The sequence below is a fragment of the Salvia splendens genome, chromosome 7 (assembly GCF_004379255.2).
Source record: "Salvia splendens isolate huo1 chromosome 7, SspV2, whole genome shotgun sequence".
NCBI classification, from domain to species: domain Eukaryota; kingdom Viridiplantae; phylum Streptophyta; class Magnoliopsida; order Lamiales; family Lamiaceae; genus Salvia; species Salvia splendens.
The window spans coordinates 17,688,528-17,706,919 of record NC_056038.1 but is presented as its reverse complement, the minus strand read 5'-3'; the positions used below and the strand labels follow the sequence as shown (position 1 = coordinate 17,706,919).

General features: G+C 37.8%; 1 protein-coding gene and 1 long non-coding RNA gene across 3 annotated transcripts; one reads left to right on the top strand and one right to left on the bottom strand.

Annotated features, from left to right (window-relative positions):
* Positions 1-7,976: 7,976 nt before the first annotated feature.
* On the top strand, positions 7,977-14,861 carry LOC121742470 (guanylyl cyclase 1-like). 2 transcript variants are annotated; one of them, XM_042135610.1, is made up of 10 exons: positions 7,977-8,250; positions 8,918-9,133; positions 9,288-9,412; positions 11,476-11,587; positions 11,710-11,784; positions 12,319-12,407; positions 12,811-12,872; positions 13,158-13,230; positions 13,389-13,464; positions 14,576-14,861. In XM_042135610.1, the coding sequence occupies exons 2-10, from the start codon at positions 8,975-8,977 to the stop codon at positions 14,630-14,632; spliced, it is 828 nt and encodes a 275-aa protein (XP_041991544.1). In that variant the 5' UTR covers positions 7,977-8,250; positions 8,918-8,974; the 3' UTR covers positions 14,633-14,861. The 2 variants fall into 2 exon arrangements, with proteins under 2 accessions (XP_041991544.1, XP_041991542.1); XM_042135608.1 differs by having other exon boundaries at positions 12,808-12,872.
* A 2,302-nt stretch (positions 14,862-17,163) lies between these two features.
* On the bottom strand, positions 17,164-17,878 carry LOC121742471. The gene is made up of 2 exons (XR_006038056.1): positions 17,558-17,878; positions 17,164-17,491 (listed from the first exon to the last, which is right to left on the bottom strand). It is a non-coding gene; the product is annotated as an uncharacterized LOC121742471 (long non-coding RNA).
* Positions 17,879-18,392: the final 514 nt, after the last annotated feature.

The window sequence follows — 18,392 nt, the reverse complement described above, 5'->3', positions numbered from 1 at the left end:
GATATTTTCTGGTACTTGTGTTGAGATTCTCATGTCACTGTGTTGATATTCGTAATGCACTATGTTGATATAAAAAATGTGAAAACTATTATGTTATAACAGATTGACTATTTTACCCTTGTGTTGATATTTTATATATTATTTATTGAAATCCGTGAGATTTAATCTCATCCACTCATTTTAAGATCTAATGGTGTAGGATTGATATTAGTTGTGGATTAGATACTATATGTATTTTAACATGACCCGCTATCATATATCTTAAATATGATGAAAAATATTTGTACATGATAAAATGTCTCATTTTGTCATTTCGAGATGCCAACGATTTAAAGTTTCAATTTGGTGGACCCACCATTCAATTAAATCGTTACACTCGCCTTCTATTTATAACACTATATAAAAGTGGAGTCCTCAATCTATCAACTCATTTTCCCATTTTTCTTTATAAAAGTCAAACAATTTCTTTAAACTCGTGCCGAATCAAAATAAAACTATAAATAACGGATGCCATGGACGGAGCCATGAATTCTTTGTAAAAGAGACCATTAGTGGAATATTAATAAAAAAAATTCTAGACTAGATTATAGTGCTACATATATGTATAATGAAATACGAGTAGGGGCATCCGCCCCTTCTAGCTTTATGCTAGCAGATGGAGGCAGTACCTACCTTTAATCAATTCTATTTTGATCAAATTTAGTCCTATATGTCATCTGATATCCCGCTACTTTAAACAATGCAGTTTATAGGATAGACTTATAATGCTATAAAAATACACAAACTTCAATTCAACAAATATTTTATTGTAGGAAATTTACTACTACTATAAATTAAAAAGTATATGTATTTAAAAAGTATATGTATTTTCTCACTAACATTTAAAGTTCATCGTAAAAATCTAAATCAATTAAAAATTAATGTATTTTTTACTATTAACCCAATTAGAGCACCCGCAACGTGGGCCGCCGGCGTTCCGCGTGCCGTTCCGCCGGAACGGTTTCGCCGCGGAACGCGTTGCGGCGCATGGTTTCGTCCCGGTTCCGTTCCCATTCCGTGCCGGGTGCCGACGGAACGAAACGCGGCACGGTCTGTGCCGCCACGTGCTTCGGCGACGTGGCGCTCCCCGCGGCGTGCGTGAGTCCCACTCGCCGGCCCGCGAGTGGGACACGTCACCTGCTGACGCAATAATTATTTAAAAATAATTTTTTTTTTATTTTTTTAAAACGTTAATATTACCGTTTTTTTAACTTTTTTTATTTTTATTTTTATTTTCTTATTCTATAAATACTCCTACTTCATTCTCATTTCACATACAACCAACATCATTTCCTCTCCAATTTTCATATTCAATCTCTACACAAAATGTCCGGTGACGGCAACTACGGCGGTGACGGCTCCGATGGGTGGGATCTCAACGCGTTGGGCGATTGGCAGACCATGTACAACACACTTGGTGGTTCCGGGTCGTCGACGCCGGGCACCCAGGGGTCGGCGACGCCGGGTGGGTACCAACCACCCACTTTCGATGTGGATGCCTACGCACGACCACCCGGCTCGCGCCTTTCTCAGGGTTTGTCCCAGATTCGGGAGAATATCCCCGTTGAACCCACCCAGGGAGGAGGCCGAGGTGGTGAAAGCGCCAGGGCTGCGTCTGAGGCGGCCGAGGAGGCGGAGGAGGAGGAACCGGAGGATCTGGGCCGGCATCCGTACAACAACGAAGAAACAAAGGCGGTGTACACCGCCTGGCTCACCGTCTCGTACGATCCCATCGTCGGGAATCAACAAACCGCCAAGTGCTTCTGGGAAAAGGTCCGCGATGTCTACCACCAGATTAAGCCGAAAGGGGCCCGGAAGCGCAAATATACAATGCTCCGTGCTCACTTTGGCCGAGTCGACGTACAAGTCAAAAAATTTTGCGGCATCTACTCGGCCGAAGAGGCGAACTACCAAAGCGGAGCTTCGGGCGCCGACATTCTGAGGGCGGCTTTGCGCGTCTTCTACCAGGACACCGGGCTACAGTTCAAATATGTTGATATTTGGCAGCTCGTCAAGGAAAGGTGGGCCGGCGGTGTCCGCTCGAGCTCGGGCTCAACCTCAAAGCGCACGAAGCACACGGCGACCGACAACTACTCGTTTGGTGACACCGGTGAGGCCAGCGAGGGTGAACCGCAGGTGTTTGGGGGTACGGGGTAGGCATGCACAATCCGGCCCGGCCCGCCGGTTAACCGCCGGTTCGGGCCCGCCGGTTCATGAACCGGAACCGGGCCCGGAACCGGCGGGTTGAACCGGCTGAAGGGTCGGAGGGTCATAAGGGCCGGTTCAGGTTCGGGCATAACTTGAACCGTGAACAGGAGTTTCAAAACCGGCGGTTCGGCGGTTCGAACCGCCGGTTCAAAGGGTCGAACGGCTAGGGTTCGTAGGGGTTCGTAGGGGTTCAAAGTAGGGATAGGTATGAACCGGCGGTTCGCCGGTTTTGGGCGAAAACCGCCGGTTTTGGAGGAAAACCGCCGGTTTGAACCGGCGGTTCCGACCGGTTTCCGCCGGTTCCGGAAGCTTTTCAGGCGTAGGGGGCTAGGTGAGGTCAGAAACCGGCGGTTTGTGTCGGAAAACCGTGGACCAACCCGCCGGTTTCGTGGAAAAACCGCCGGTTTTGAGGTTGAACCGCCGGTTCAGGCGGTAAACCGGCGGTTCGGCCGAAAATTTGAAAGTTTGAAATTTGAATTTTTTTTTTTTTATTTCTTCCAATTTTACTCCTATAAATACCTCACTTCTCCTTCATATTTCCTTACCCCATTCTTGTGTTAACAAGGATTTCATTCTCAATCTCCATTTCTCTATTCTCTCATCATTCTCTCTAATTGCGCAAGTTTAATTCTACACTTTCTACTCACTACTATATTTGTTGTGCTCATAATTTACCACTTCTTTTATACTTCATACATATTTTATTCCAAGTCCATATTACTTTTCATTTATCAATATATTCAATATGTCTTCTTCTCGTGGTGGATCGGGACGTGGTGATCGGGGCAAGGGAATAGCCCAAGATCAAAGCACTACGCGTCCCTCAAAATCTCGACGACCTAGTCGTCGAGATGTTATGGACGAGGTTTCCCGATTGGCAGCCGAACGCATGCAAGTAAGTAATGAAAAATTTGTTTTCCAATTCACATGCACAAAATTTCATTAATTTTTTTTTTGCGTTCATACTTTTAACTTCTACGTACATAATATTTGTAGATGGAAGAAGATCATAGGACCGCCATGCTACTTGCTGAAATGCAACAAGGCGGGGGTAGGGGAGATGAGGAGTTCGACGTTACTATATCGTCGGACTCGGACAACAACGAGGATAGATCGCATTCTCGTATTCCTTCTAGCACCGGCGGAAATGAGGAGATGCCTCCCCCTGCACCCACTAACACGGCAAAACCTTTGAAATCGGACATTTTTATCAAACACTACAAGAAGGTGGCGGTGGTGATTCCAAGTCCTCACGATCCGAACTCTCAAGAAGAGACTTCGGACTTTCATGTTTATTGCAACTATTGCGATAAAGTGTACAAATGGTCACCCTCCGTCGCCATTTAGTGGCAAAGCATCCGGTAGAATGCGGCACTGCCTCTACCCAAAGCCAACTAAACTTCCAACCCACCGGCGCCGGCTCAGGTTCGTCAGGTGCGCCTCTATTTAAATATGATAAAAAGAATTTTGATGATACAATGACTAGATGGGCGGCTATGAAGCATATGCCCTTTAATGTTTTTGATGACAAAAGTTTTGAGGTTACTATGCAAAGTGGGTTGAATGTAGCAATCAAAAGAATAGGTCGAATGACCGTGCAACGATCTACCGTTCGGCAGTGCTTGGAGAAAAAGGTAGAATTATCACGTTATTTAGTTAACATGGGCCACAGGGTGAACATTTTCTCAGATGTTTGGACGGATTGTTTTAACCGTCATTCATACATGGGTATTACGGTTCACTTTGTGGACAACAGTTGGACTTTGAACAAGCGTTTAATTGGTTTTAGAGAATTTGAAAGTCCACACACTGCACCAGAAATTGCTTCTTTGATTATACAAGTGTTGAATGAGTTTCAGCTATGCAACAAGATATTTTCTATTGGTTTTGATAATGCAACTGCCAACACCGCAAGTATTGCCGATTTGATTGCGGCTTGTACACCGGTAATTGGAGGTAAGTATTTTCATCAAAGATGCATTTGCCATATTTTAAATTTATGTGTACAGGATGCCCTTGAATTATGGCAAAAGCATGTCTCTCCTATTAGAAATGCAGTTAGATTAATCCATCAAAAGCCAGCTATTGGCAAAGCATGGAAGAAATATTGCCATCAAAAGAATGTCAGGTACACGAATTTTACTATGGATGTGTCTCATAGATGGAATTCGACATATGATTGTCTGAATTCTACCTTGACACATAAAGATGCTTTATGTGATTTTTATAGAACTAACCCCTACTGTGATTTATATCTTTCGCATAGTTGTTGGGATAACAGTTTGGCTTTATTTAAATTGTTCAAATATTTCAAAAATGCTACTGTTGAATTGTCGGGTGTTTATTATTGCACTGCTGTTCGTGTTTTGGAGCATTGCATGTACATATCCCTTGGTTTTAAAACTTCAATGAAAAATGCTTCCTCTTCTCCCGAGTTAATGTGCGTTTTGTATTATATGATTGAAAAATGGCTCAAGTATTTCAGTGAGATTCCTAACGTGTTTTTGATTGCAAAGGTATTGGATCCAAAATGGAAATTAGCAGGTACCTCTAGAATTTTAGATTTTTATTATAACAATTTGAGTTCAATTGATCTTGGTCCCCTTCAAGCAATCCAATCCGATACCAGTGACGAATTTGGAGTCGACCTCTCAGAAACCTTTCAAATAAACCTCCCGGACCGGTCAGTTGTGCAACAAAACCTCGAGTATAACTTGCGCTCTCTCTACACCGAATATGAAACCAAGTATAACACCACTCACCAAGTCAGAAGACCCCCTCCTCCACAACATAACTATGGCTTTGCATTTCAAGCCGATTATGATGACCCCGACGCGCAATCCCAACTAGCCGACCTATACAACTACAGCACCGGCGGAAGGTCCTCAGGTATGGTCAGTGAATTAGATTTATATTTTGAATCACTCTTTTCCTTTGGTGATGAAGGTCCTACTCCTCCCGCCCAAATCGACGTCCTCGATTGGTGGGGAACCCACGAGAAAGATTTTCCCATCCTTGCTTCAATGGCCAAGGAGATTTTTTCTGTTCCGGCTTCCACCGTCGCCGTCGAGTCCGCTTTTAGTGTTGGCTCGCGCGTTTTGGATGAATCAAGAAGTAAGCTCTCGGCGAAAAATATGGAAGCCGTGATGTTACTTGATGATTGGGCCAAAGCTGACGTCCGAGAACAAGAAAATGATTGGAATGATCGTCAAGAGGGATCACAAGATGAATTCACCGGGGATGAAGATTAGGCCAACCGTCAACCGCCGCCGGCCAAACCAAATAGGTAAGTAAGGTAAGAGAACTACGTGGACTTTGATTCCCTAATGCAAATGAGCAATTGGGATACGTAGGCACCTCAACTTAAATTTTTAATTTAAGTTGAGCTCAAGTCCTTTTTCTTTTATTTCTTTTTTTTTCCCATTAATTCCTACTTTAAAAATATGCAAATACAATTACATAATTGTATTTGTATATACTCTAGTCGATGAAGTATATTTCTCTATACGGCTAAATGAGGGAAACTTTTGACAATTCTACTATAATTGTTGATTGTTAGACGAAACTCAACATTTAAAGTTGAATTGCTAAAGGTGTCCTTAATTTAGTTATGTAGAAAGATCTTCTTCGCCGGTTAAGAGTATATATATAATACACTTATACGTTTAAGAACTTCAACGTCGTTTCTTGTCATTTGTAATTAGTTCTTCACTAGTAGTCTCATTTGTATTTAAATTTTGTTTAAGAATTCAAGACCGCCATATGTTTTCAATTTGTAATTGTTGTAACTTGTAACGTGTAATTTGTAAACATGCAATTTCAATAAAATTGCAACTTTAGACGTATTTTTTTCAATTTTATTTACTCACATTGCATACAAAAGCAAACTTGAAAAGTGTAATGTAATTTGATTAAAATTGAAAAGTTGAAAAATGCAAAAAAAAAAAAAAAAAATCGTCAACCCGCCGGTTCGGGCCCGGAACCGGCGGTTCGAGCCGAAAACCGGCGGTTTTGAACCGGCGCGTAACCCGCCGGTTTTTTGAACCTGAACCGGAACCGCCGGGAGCTAGGCGGGCCGGTTCAGGTTCGCGGATTTTCCGACCCTTGACCCGCCGGTTCGGGCCCGGAACCGGCGGGTTCCGACCCTTGTGCAAGCCTAGGTACGGGGGATCCAACGCCCGACGAATACGGGGGATCCAGCCATGGGCGCCGTCGGCCGCAAGGGACGAAGGCGGCTAGAGCGAGGAAGGGCCGAGGCGAATCAAGCCAGTCGGCCTCGGGATCGGGCTCGCGGGGAGGCTCGGACACACTTATGGTGGCGTACATGACCGCCACAATGGCGGACACTTCCCGCTTCTCGTACGCCCAATTCGCGGCCTGGTGGAACGGAATTGTGCATATGGCAGCACAACTTGGCCTTCCGACTCCCCCTCAACCTCGACCGCCTCCGGAGGATGATTAGCCGGCGGAGTAGTTTTTTATTTTCCCACGTTTAATTGTGTGTTTATTATTGTGTGTTTTTTATTTTTTTTAAGTTTAAGTTGTAATTTTTTTAATGTTGTGTGTTTTTTAATAAAGTGTGTTTGTTTTTTTATTAAAGTGTGTTTATTTAAATTGAATTGAGTTGGAAATAAAAATACAAAATGAAATTGAATGAATAGTAATTTAAGGAACGGTTAAGGAACGGATAAGAAACGGAGGGTTGCAGGTTCCGTTCCTTAGTTAAGGAATGGAGTAAATAAGTACAGTGGGGCCCTCAAATAGTGGTTTAAGGAACAGTTTAGGAATGGTATAGGAACAGCGTTGTGGATGGCCTTAAGAAGCGACAGAAATCCAGAGGATGATACGAAGTATTCCCTTCGTCTCAACTAAGATGACATACTTTCCTTTTTACTTAATCCTAAGCAAGGAGAAGATGACATTTCTATTTTTGATAATTTTTTCCCTCCAATTAATACAATACTTTTATTCTTTTTCCCATTAAATATTCAACTCTATTTCTCTCTTCATTTAATACGCACTCTTTATCACTCAAATTAATCACATTAACCAACAATTCATAAAATCACGTTCGGACTAAGAAACGTGTCATCTTAGTCGGGACAAGGAGAGTATTTCTTTATATTCTCTCAGTGCCATTAAAAATGAATCAGTTTTAAAACTGAAAATAACATCTTTAGTTTTTTCATTCTATTACTTTATTCTCTTATCATTAAGTCACAAAACAACACTATATAAAATCTAGTACCAGAAAAGCAAATGTATCATTTCTAATGAGACGGATGAAGTATTCTTTTAGTTATTCTTATAATTTATTCTCTTTTAATTTAACCAAGCGAATTCCACTTTGTTTAATCATGTTCCTAGTAAATAAAGGGATATTGACCCCTAATATCCCAGAACTTTAAGAAAGTTGAATTTTTTCCATGAACTTTAAACTTGGCAAATAATATCACGAATTTTATCCGAGTTTATTATTTTTCACCGGCGAAAAAATTACGACAAAAATTTTTTTTTTTGTAATTTCTCAACAACAACTTCGAGAGCTTAAGTTCTTCAATATTTGAGGATAGTTTTTCTTGAATTACACCATCCAAAATTATTTTTCTATTTATAAATAATGCCAAAATTTATTCGTTGGTGGAAAATAACAAACTCAGCTAAAGTTCATGAAATTATTTGGCAAATTAAAATTTCGCCACACCTTCAACGCTGTTCACCCACCCTGCCAACGCAAAAATGAAACTTGTGTTTACAGCAAAAGGAGCAACAGAATCTCAATCAATTATCAGTCTCCTCTTCTCTTCTCATAGGCGGGCCCATTCCTCCTTTGTCTCTGTTTTATTCACACCAATAAACACACCGTTTTTAGGGACAGTGCTGCTGCCAATCAAACGCCTGTCCCGATAGCCCCCCTTTTCCACCCCTTTTCCACTGTCGTGTAGTTCCCTTTTCCTTCGCAGAGGAAACACAGATATTTCTGAACCTTCGGTACATATGCAGGTAAATTCATTCCATTTGGTATGGTGCGATTCGCTTCATGTTGATTGTATTTGCGATGATTGTTTGTTGGTTGTATTGTGATCGTTACTCGGGACGTATTGAATTCGATTCTTTCCCCTTGTAGTGTTGTTATCTGGCCTAGGTTTATTGTGTAGAAATGTTATGTTTGTTGGTAATCGTTATCGCAGCATTGACTTTTGTCGTGTGTTTATAATGAAGACTCTCTGATCACCTAGTGATAGTTCTAGATTTGATCGTCTCAAGTTTGTCAGTATTTTTCAGATGATTAGCTTGATGTAAAACTTTTTGACAAAATATGTGAAAAGATGTTTGTATTGATGCAATGGAATTGCAGAATTAGAGGCGTGTTCGCGTATTCTTGTGATGGGTCGGATTTTTTGAACTTTTAATCAATACTGATGTATGGTTGACTTGTGACTTATGTATTGTTAAGAGATGTTTAAATTCATGCATAGTAGTCACACTATGATTGACTGAACATTGGTCTAATTCCCGTCGTAGGTTCTGTAAACACAAAAAGCATTGTTCATTTTCCTGAGGTCTTTGCTTGATAATGTGGAGTTCAATAATTTGTGCATTCGTGTTAGCATGGAAGTATAGGTCAATCAAGATTCTAGGAAAATCTGATTTTCTTCGGCATTCGCAGATATTGCTGAGATCAATATTGTCTGCTTTGATTGACAACTAAATAAGATACAGAAGGATGTGGTCAATTCATCATTTCATGAACAAACTATTGAAGGCGGTTGAAGAAAATATTGATGAGTATGCTGAAAATCACTTTAACTTTGTCGATTCTTATGCCATCCAGCAGCCACCAAACAACCAGAGCATAACTTCAGTCTCGTCCTACTTTGTTGATGTAAGTCTTGCTTCTTGCCTGTTATCTATGACACACTCTATTTCTTAATGTGTTGCTTCCATCAGGTCACATTTTTCTATATGTATTTCTATATTTTTATTTAGTGGTATATTAATTTATTTCTCTATAATTTGAATTTTGTCCGTTGTTTTAGGTACCTCACATAAATCAGGAAAGCACATGGGATTGTGGTCTTGCTTGCGTTCTTATGGTTTTGCAAGCTGTTGGTGTATATAACTGTACTATTCAAGACCTAGTGGAGCTATGTTGTACCACAAGGTACTTTCTCATATTCGTCTTTATGTCTAAGACTTAAAGAAGTTCACCAGTTATATGGAGTGCATGCATCTCCTACCAGTAGACTTGAATTATTTTGCACACAGTAGTCAGTATGTCTGAAAGTACTATACACAAGCAGATTTGTTATGTACTTTGTTATGTTGGATACATGAGAGCTTTGTGGATAGAGTTAATCGAGTAATTTGATTATTAGTCCTTCATTGTGTGGACTTCCATGTCGGCATGGTTTAAGTCATTGTTGCATTGTTCGATAATCAGAGTAATCCTGTTTTCCACTTTTACTAAAAACTCATGCAAGCAGAAAATAAAGATTATGCTGAAAATAAACTAGTACTATTATTCTCTGGTAAGTTTCAAATTCAATATTCTAATATATTCGTTTATTCTGGTGTAAAGAAGAGAAATGGCTTATAAGGCTTTATGATACTCTCAAGTCAAATGGTTTAGTATTTGAAGAGTTTTTCTGTGCTAGCAAGTAGCAACACTGCAAATCAATTGATGTGGATGGATTGTCAGTGAGAATTTTAATTGGTTTCATACCGCCTTTAACTCTTAATGCTCTTGCAGAAACACAAAACTGGTCTGTTAGTTTATTCACTTCCAGCATGATTATAAGTGCACTAGTTAGCTCAAGAATGTGGTAACAGAAATATGATCATCACATCACATCACTAGGAGATCTGATATATGGAACAAGAACCACTTTCTAGGAGATGTAATTAGATCAGACGGATATCATGTATGCCTTGCTGGAGCTGGAAATTTATATATTCATAATCTAGATCACTATGGCAAGCAATATGATAGAGAAGATGCGGCTGCCGAACTGGAAAATGGGTAGACAACAGTGTTGTTAGGGTCGCGGGTTGCACCGGGGCGATTGAGTGAAATTTTGGGTCGCGGGGCGATGAGTCGACCGGGTCGTGCGCCCCACCAATCAAACGTGGTAATAGTGCAAAAATTGCATAACACGCTGAACTTTTATTTTTATTGACCTACCATTTCACCCTATTAATATAACTAAGTTGTAGATAGGTTTGTGCTCTTATTATAATATAGGTAATGTATTTATATAACAGCAGCTTATAAAGAAAGAGAGATGCATAATTGCCTATGAAATATTAATTAAACATTTGTTAGAAATGGAGAGCCGAGTAAGACAGAGATGGAGAATGTGTTAAATATTACTGTCTATGAGTAATGAGAGAGAAAGAGAGACTGCATATTAATTACTATAGGAAAACGTGCCAGCAGCCCTGCACCACTAAATCATTTATGTAATCTAGGAGAGTAAAAGTTGTATTCCATTTAGTATAGGAGTATTTAAATATTATAGGGACTGTTCATCTTCTATTTTCTTTCTTCTCCACTTGACTGCGACCCACAGTATCGACTCCGGCTCGACCCAATCGCCCCCGTCGCCCCAGTCGCGACCCCGTATCTCGATCAACCCACCCAAGTTGGGGCGGTGCTGGCTGCGACCCTGGCGACCCGAGCGACTTGAGCGACCCAAACGACATTTTGACAACACTGGTAGACAATGAAGAAAAGAGAAAAAACAGGAAACTAACAATTGAATAAAGAAATGAATAAAGTATAAATTCTCCTCCGAAGAGGCCACTCCCCCGAATAAGGCCACATCAGCACACTAAACTCAAACTATATTTCTTGACCATTAAAACTAAGAGCATAAGCCCTATTTATAATATGATACTGACAGGCTTCCAACTGAAATATAACTCCTAACTTGACTCTAAAAGATAAAACCTATCTCCAACAACTAAACGATAATGCTGGGAATAGAACAAGGGAGGGTTTCTACCAGGAAGAAATGAACCAGGGAACGTTCTCAATCACAATAATCAGGGGTCTGTTTTATTTTCACTTTCGTGCCATACTAATGTCTTGTACCTGCAACTTTCCAGATTTTTTTCCTCCTATAGTAGTCATCATTACCAACCAGTATGAGCTTTGTCATCTTTTTCTTTCACTGTCATCATGCGATAAATATGTTCTGATAGCCTGCTATACTTGTGTTTCAGTATTTGGACTGTAGATTTGGCATATTTGCTGCAGAAGTTTTCTTTAAGCTTTACATATTGCACAGTTACATTAGGAGCTAATCCAGACTTTTCTGTCGAGTCATATTACAAGGTAACTTTTGTCCTCATTAAAGAACTGTACGTGTGAAGTTTAGCTGGATCCATAACTTGCAGCTCTAAACCTTTTAGCTTGCTTCTTGAATCCGTTTCAATGTTAAAGACATCATTTTGCAGGACCAACTGCCAAATGACCTTAGACGAGTAAATATGCTCTTCCAGGAAGCTCGTGAATCTGGAATCAGTATAGAGGTACAATCTGCTCATCCGAGTTAATAATTTCTGCTAATATTCATGAAGATCTATTCAGAACTGTCTGTGGGACTTGGATCATGTATTCATCTTATGGAAAATAATATTTGTTTGTTAAGTAAGCATGCACCAGGCCTGTTGAGCTTCACTTCCATGTTAAGCAAAATATTTTTTTCTCTCATATTAATCTATTTTCTAGGAGATTCTTTTTTCTAGTTTTTCCTTTTAAAGCTTAGTTCCCACCCAACATCATTTTTGGTATAGCTCTTCATTCCCAATAGTCCATCACATTGTTTAGAATTTATCCCAAGAGACTTTTCTCTCTTTTTCCCTCTAAAAAAATTATGGGCCATCCTTTTTACAGTTTCTCCTCTTATTGCATATCTTTGTTTCTGAACCTGATCTGGTTATATTTTCATATCATGTACTCTCTATTTCTTTACATGCTAAATGAGTCAGGAAGGTTTAGCTTTAATTTTTGCTTTTTTACGCACTCTCCGTTCTATAAGTGACACAAACGCCCATCTCTTACAGTGCAGATCAGTTAGTGCGAAAGAAATTTCTGACTTTATGTTGTCTGGAAAGTATGTCGCTATTGCTTTAGTCGATCAGCACAAATTAAGGTATGTTGTACCTTTATCTGTTCAAATGATTGAATGAAGGATCAACCAGATTCGTCTATTATTTATTTCATTATCCAGCTAAACAAACCAACTTTCTCTCTCTCATTCGTGCCAGTATTTTTCATAATAGTTCATCTTATTTCTTATATTTTCTCAAAACTCAAAGCTTAAACCACTAAAAATATTTCCAAACATAACTGTAGCCATTTTCATTCTTCAGTTTCCAAAAATTTGGTTAATCATTGCCTTCATCAGGTGTTTCATATCTTCAAGTTCACTTAGGAGATCCATCAGAAGTCAGTAATACTACTTTCTGCTGATGTTTTATCATTTGTGTGCGCATCCAAAATTTTCATTGATTCTAAATCTTTTAGGTTTTAACTTTCATCTTTCATTGCAGCAGTCAGTCTCAGCTTGAGGATATTTGTGTCTCAGAATACTATAGTGGAGGCCCTAGTTACACCGGTATGAAAGATGCAATCTCAAATATAGTGATACTTACCTAGTTACCTTGCCTTTGCTTATATTGTTGAACATGTTGACTGCACAGAAGTATAGATCATGCCCCATCCTACAGTGGTGGTTCATTTCACATTAAAATACTCACTCTAGGTTTAGTAAACATAATGGTTTCAGTTATATACTCAATATTGTAAATCATAATCTCCTTGATACAATATGGTAATAGTCCCTCCAGGGTTTTGACTATTATATTTTCTCAATGTCTGACTTAGACTATGGCCCCTGCAGGTCACTATGTTGTTATTTGTGGCTATGATGCTGCTACAGATGAGTTTGAGATTCGAGATCCTGCCAGCTCAAGGTTTCGACTGTTCCTACTCTTCTTTGAAATTCATTATTTGCATTTTTTTTATGTAGTAAAGCTTGTGAACTAAACTGAATATCTACTTGAAAATTCATTTCTAATAGAAATAGATAATTGATATTCTGATGCTGACACTAACTTCTTTTTTGTGGCAGGAAGCATGAAAGGGTTCCTTCATGGTGCCTTGAACAGGCTCACAAATCCTTTGGTACTGATGAGGATTTTCTGCTGGTAAATTTATATACGAATTTATATGGTCATACTTTTGGCATCTCCTATGCTTCCAAACATTATTTATGCACTGAACAAGCTAAATACTGCTTATGTTGCTCGAGTTAAATTTGAGTGACTAGTATTATCATAGTGATATCCAAATCTATGCTAATCCATAGGTGTAAGATAGGACCTCCTCATATAACTCATTACGTTTGCTAGGCAGGTTCCTAGCTAAGACCTTTGATACTTAGATCATATGCCTTGAGAAGGAAGGTAGAGGTTGGAAGTTAAAAAAAAATAGAAAAAACAGTTGCAACACTATTCACTTCATTTTATTTCGTTTACTATTTTCTTAATTTCTAGTTATTTGATTTATACACAAAAAGTAAGTGTACATTTAAGAATATTTGTATTGCTTCTGGTTTGACGGCAGTTCTTCCCTCCACTAATGGGGCATTTACTAATAAGGATTTCCTAGTTAGATAAAAATAGTATAGGCTACTAATCTATTGTTTACTTAGATAGACTAGAGACTAAGGGTATCCTAAAAAGCCTTTGGTTATTTATACAAATTAAGATAACTTGTTTTCTAGAAATCCTTATGTTAAAGATAAATATACTCTATTTTGCATCTTATCATTCTTCAATAGGGATCACCCTCTAATGGAAGGTGTATTCACAGTTAGCATTTTTCCAGGCTGCCTTTTAGAACTGTAGCTGAAGGTTGCTTACAAAGTTGTTAGTCTCCTCGCTACCTTTCAACAGAACTAATCATGCGGCCATGGTTTTCCACTCCCTCCATCCCTTAAAAATATGAACTTTTTGAAGGGGCACGGACTTTAATGCACAATTGGTAAAGTAAGATAGAGATAGAATGGAAAAAGTGATTGAAGTATTATTAGTGGAGAATGGGTCCCACCTCATTAGAGAGAAAAAATTTCCTAAAATAGAAAGTGCATAATTTTAAGGGAATGACTAAAATGGAAATAGTTCTTAGGCGACGGAGGGAGTATTAAGTAAAACAGAGCTAACCAGGAGAGGGGTTTCTGTTTCAAGATTACATACTTGGTTATGTGTTATTGAACTAGGTAGCTTACTCGTTATGTGCAATTATGATGGTATGCAGATTTGTGTCGAGAAGAGAGGAGCTCAAGGCAACCCTTTAGGAATCTTTTCCTTGTGACATTGTAATTGGTCGAGATCGGGGTTTCAAGGCGTGTGCAAGACCGTTGTCTGAAGAAAATGCTGTTTGTTTCAACCACTCTTTGGTTGATAACATGTTTACTTAATCTTCTGCACATTTTAGGCATTTCCTTTATCTGTACAGGTTTGTAAATATAAATAATCCAAAGTATTATGTACTAAAATGCTGTAATGTATCTGTAGTTAAGAAAATCATTCAGTTCTTTGTCGCTGTGTTGGTCTCTCTGTTTCAGTTCATTTGGTTGGTGAAAAGTTTTTCTTCAAGTATTTAATGCACCTTACCGTTTTTGCTATTAACCACATAAATCTGGTTCTTACATACTAGTAGTAATTCAGACGTGCGTTGGCGATTTTGTTATATTGTGACCGATAAATCGAGTTATTTGACTAGTAGTGGAGTCATTTTCCTTTTTAATAAAAGTCAACACATTTCTTCTCACTTACTCTACTTTCTCTTACTTTTTTCTCTCTTCTTCTCTCTATCTTTTTCATTTCCTACTTTACTCTTCCTTTATTTAACTCACTTAATATAATTTTTCTTAAATTGCGTGCCGAAAAGAAACACATCCACTACTATGGAACGAATGGAGTACTTATTTATTTTATGGGTTTGTGACTTGGGGCCTCCGTGCGGATTTCTTGTACTGTCCCGGTGGGACGAGACAGGGGCTGGATGCGTTGTAAGCGTCTCACTCCCCGCATGTTGCTTGGCTAAGGGATAGAGGGTGGTTGCCTCCACTTGCCCGCCCATCTTGGCGTAGAGCCCACTTGCAGGCAATCACAAAGTGGAGTGCCCTAAGGGCAACCACAATAAGAGTGTAGAAGAATTAACTTCGAGGAAGTATTAGCTAATAAAAAGTGTATCACACGCACACAGATATACATACATATTTATATAGGGTAAAAAATAAAATTAATTCTTATATCAAAAGTTAATTGGAGCCCGTTAACTAGGGTGATCAATTCTTATACCACATGATAGGTTTATAAATTTTATTTTGTGCAATGAGGGTAAATTAGAGAATAATCTTTTTGAAGTTATTGAATAATCGATGTTGTTTTAGATGTATTTGAATAATACCGTGGTGCAATGTAGATAATGAACTCGATGTGTTGTTATAATGATGTCGACTTTTCGAATCTTTAGTATCATATGTGACTTTCCTTGACAATTGGTAATCCTTAAATATCTTAGAAAATTTAACGTTTCTGTAACTCTCTCGATTTAATACCTTTTCATAAACCATATATCAAATTAAATGTTATTTTATGAGTATTTTAACAAAATCTCAATTGTACATGTTTGGATGAAGAAATTTGCATGAAAAATATGTAACTTGTAAGGGTGTGTTTGAATTGGTAGATAGTCACATTTCGAGTGCATTTAATGGTCCAATCTAGTGTTTGATTTGTTGGTTAAATTTTGTGTGGCTTGTTCAATAGGCAAGGCCCTGTTGAATTAAGGCTGAAAACAGTTGTTTTATTATCATGAAAAATTGAGTGATAATAAAATGTTCAACACTATTTCAATCTTAGTACCTAAAATAACTAATATAGCCCACAGTCTTGGAAATATAGAAAAAGTTAGAGGATAGTTTTGAAATTGCTACTATAATGTGACTTTAAATAACAAATCAAACCTGTGTTATTAAAGACTATAAATAATATATAATCAATTCAAACACTATAAATAGAAATGGAAAACCAAGAAAAACATTGCTGCAAAATGATTGTGTTATTATCTAAATGAAATATAAAGTTCAATTCAAACACACCCTAAATATCTATAATGACCTGTAATATAATGCTCATCAATGCATTGTATAATGACCTAGGTCAATGTATATAATGTCCAACAAAATTTAATGTTAATCAGTTTGCAAAGTTTCTTTTATTGCAAGTTTCTTGATATAAATTCATTAGAATTCTTACAAAATTAAAGTAGATATATTATGTATAAAAAATGATTTACGTGGACAAAGGTATATAGAATTTAAAATTTGAAGATATTTTTTAAAATTATTATACAAAAACAATAAACGTCATAATGCTGGATAAATCAGTTCTATGACCATCTCCAACCATTTACGCAAAATTTAAACACATTTTTGAGTATATGTTACACCAAAAAATAGTTTTATTCCAACTATTTACACCATATTAAAAATTTACACAATTTTTGGGTATTTGCCTCACAAAAATTCTGCAGTAACACCAAATATGATGTTATTCCATTGAAAAACTTAAAAATGGGTTTGGATTTGATGTACGATTGGAGAAATTGTCTACACCAAAAATGAGTTTTGGTAACTCATTTTTGGTGTATGATTGGACATGTTAACAAGCATATTTCATGCCTCTTTCTTCAAAAGGTAATGACACAGAACTAAGAAAAAACCGTATCACCTATAAAATATTCTCTGTGAATGAATGCATATTAAGATTTTTCAAGTAAAGAATCCACAACTTGTATCATCAATAATTTGTAATATGTTTTATATTACACAAAAATAGGCAAGTCGATTCTTGTAATAATTGGAATTCGAGTTGACAAAAGAGATCAAATCTCAATATATGCTACAAATAAAAATAACTTAAAGTAAGAATAGAAGAAAAATAAATCATATGAATCAAGCCTGTTCGACGATGACCCAAAGCTTGAGGCCTAAGGCACAATAGTTGGAGACATTGCATACATAATAAAAGACGCCTTTCATAGGCAAAGGGATGCTTGCCGGTCCGTCGATGAAGGTCTTGTATGGCTCATATCCGGTGCACATATCGAACTCGCCTCTCGACACTTGAAGCACGTTGTAAAGCCCTGAATCGAAGTCGAAATCTGCAATGGATTGAATGATTTAGGTTAAAGTAAACCTAAAATGAGAAACAAGACATAATAACTTACAAAGAGTGTCTCCAGTGTGAAAGTTGTAGGAAGAAGACCAGTTTTTGTAGAAATTATTGGTTGGAGGAATAGACCATATTGAATCCCCAACTCTGTGTTGCAAACATTCTGAACAACATAGTAGTAATGACACCACCACTAATGATACTAATATCTTCCTTCTCCCCATTCTATACATGCAATGAGAGAGAGAGAGAGAGAGATGAGAGGTTGCAACAAATGTAGGTTTCGTGAAAATCAAAAACTGAAATTGGGTGGTTATAAACTATTCACGCCTTGTATTAAAGGTTAATTGTGAAAAGAATAGAAACTACCACTAATGGTATTTATTATGAAAATGAAATACTAGTACTAGTAGTATTTAAATTCCTTCTACTATCGAATACATGAATGAGATGACTCAAGCTCTAGTCTTTTATTTTATCTATACACAATCGATCAATATTTATGGAAAGCCAATAGAAAGAGAATGCAGCCCTCTATACAAAGAGCAAAAGACAGACACAATGAATATGCATACAAATGTGATTCTCCCTCCATCCAAAAAATGTTGTCCACTTTTACCATTTTGGTTTGTCTACAAAATATTGTCCACTTTGTTTTTTTATTTTCTTTTCATTTTTGGTAAGTGGATCCCACTTATCACTAATTTATTACACTCAAAGTTCTATTATGAAACTATTGTATTAAAGTGAGACTCACGATTTCACTAACTTTTTCAACTTCTTTTTCTTCACGTTTCTTAAAAATCGTGTCAAGTCAAATATGGACAAAATTAAGTGGACGAATAGAATATTGAATTAGAAGACTTATTCTTCTACACCCTTAAGGGTCA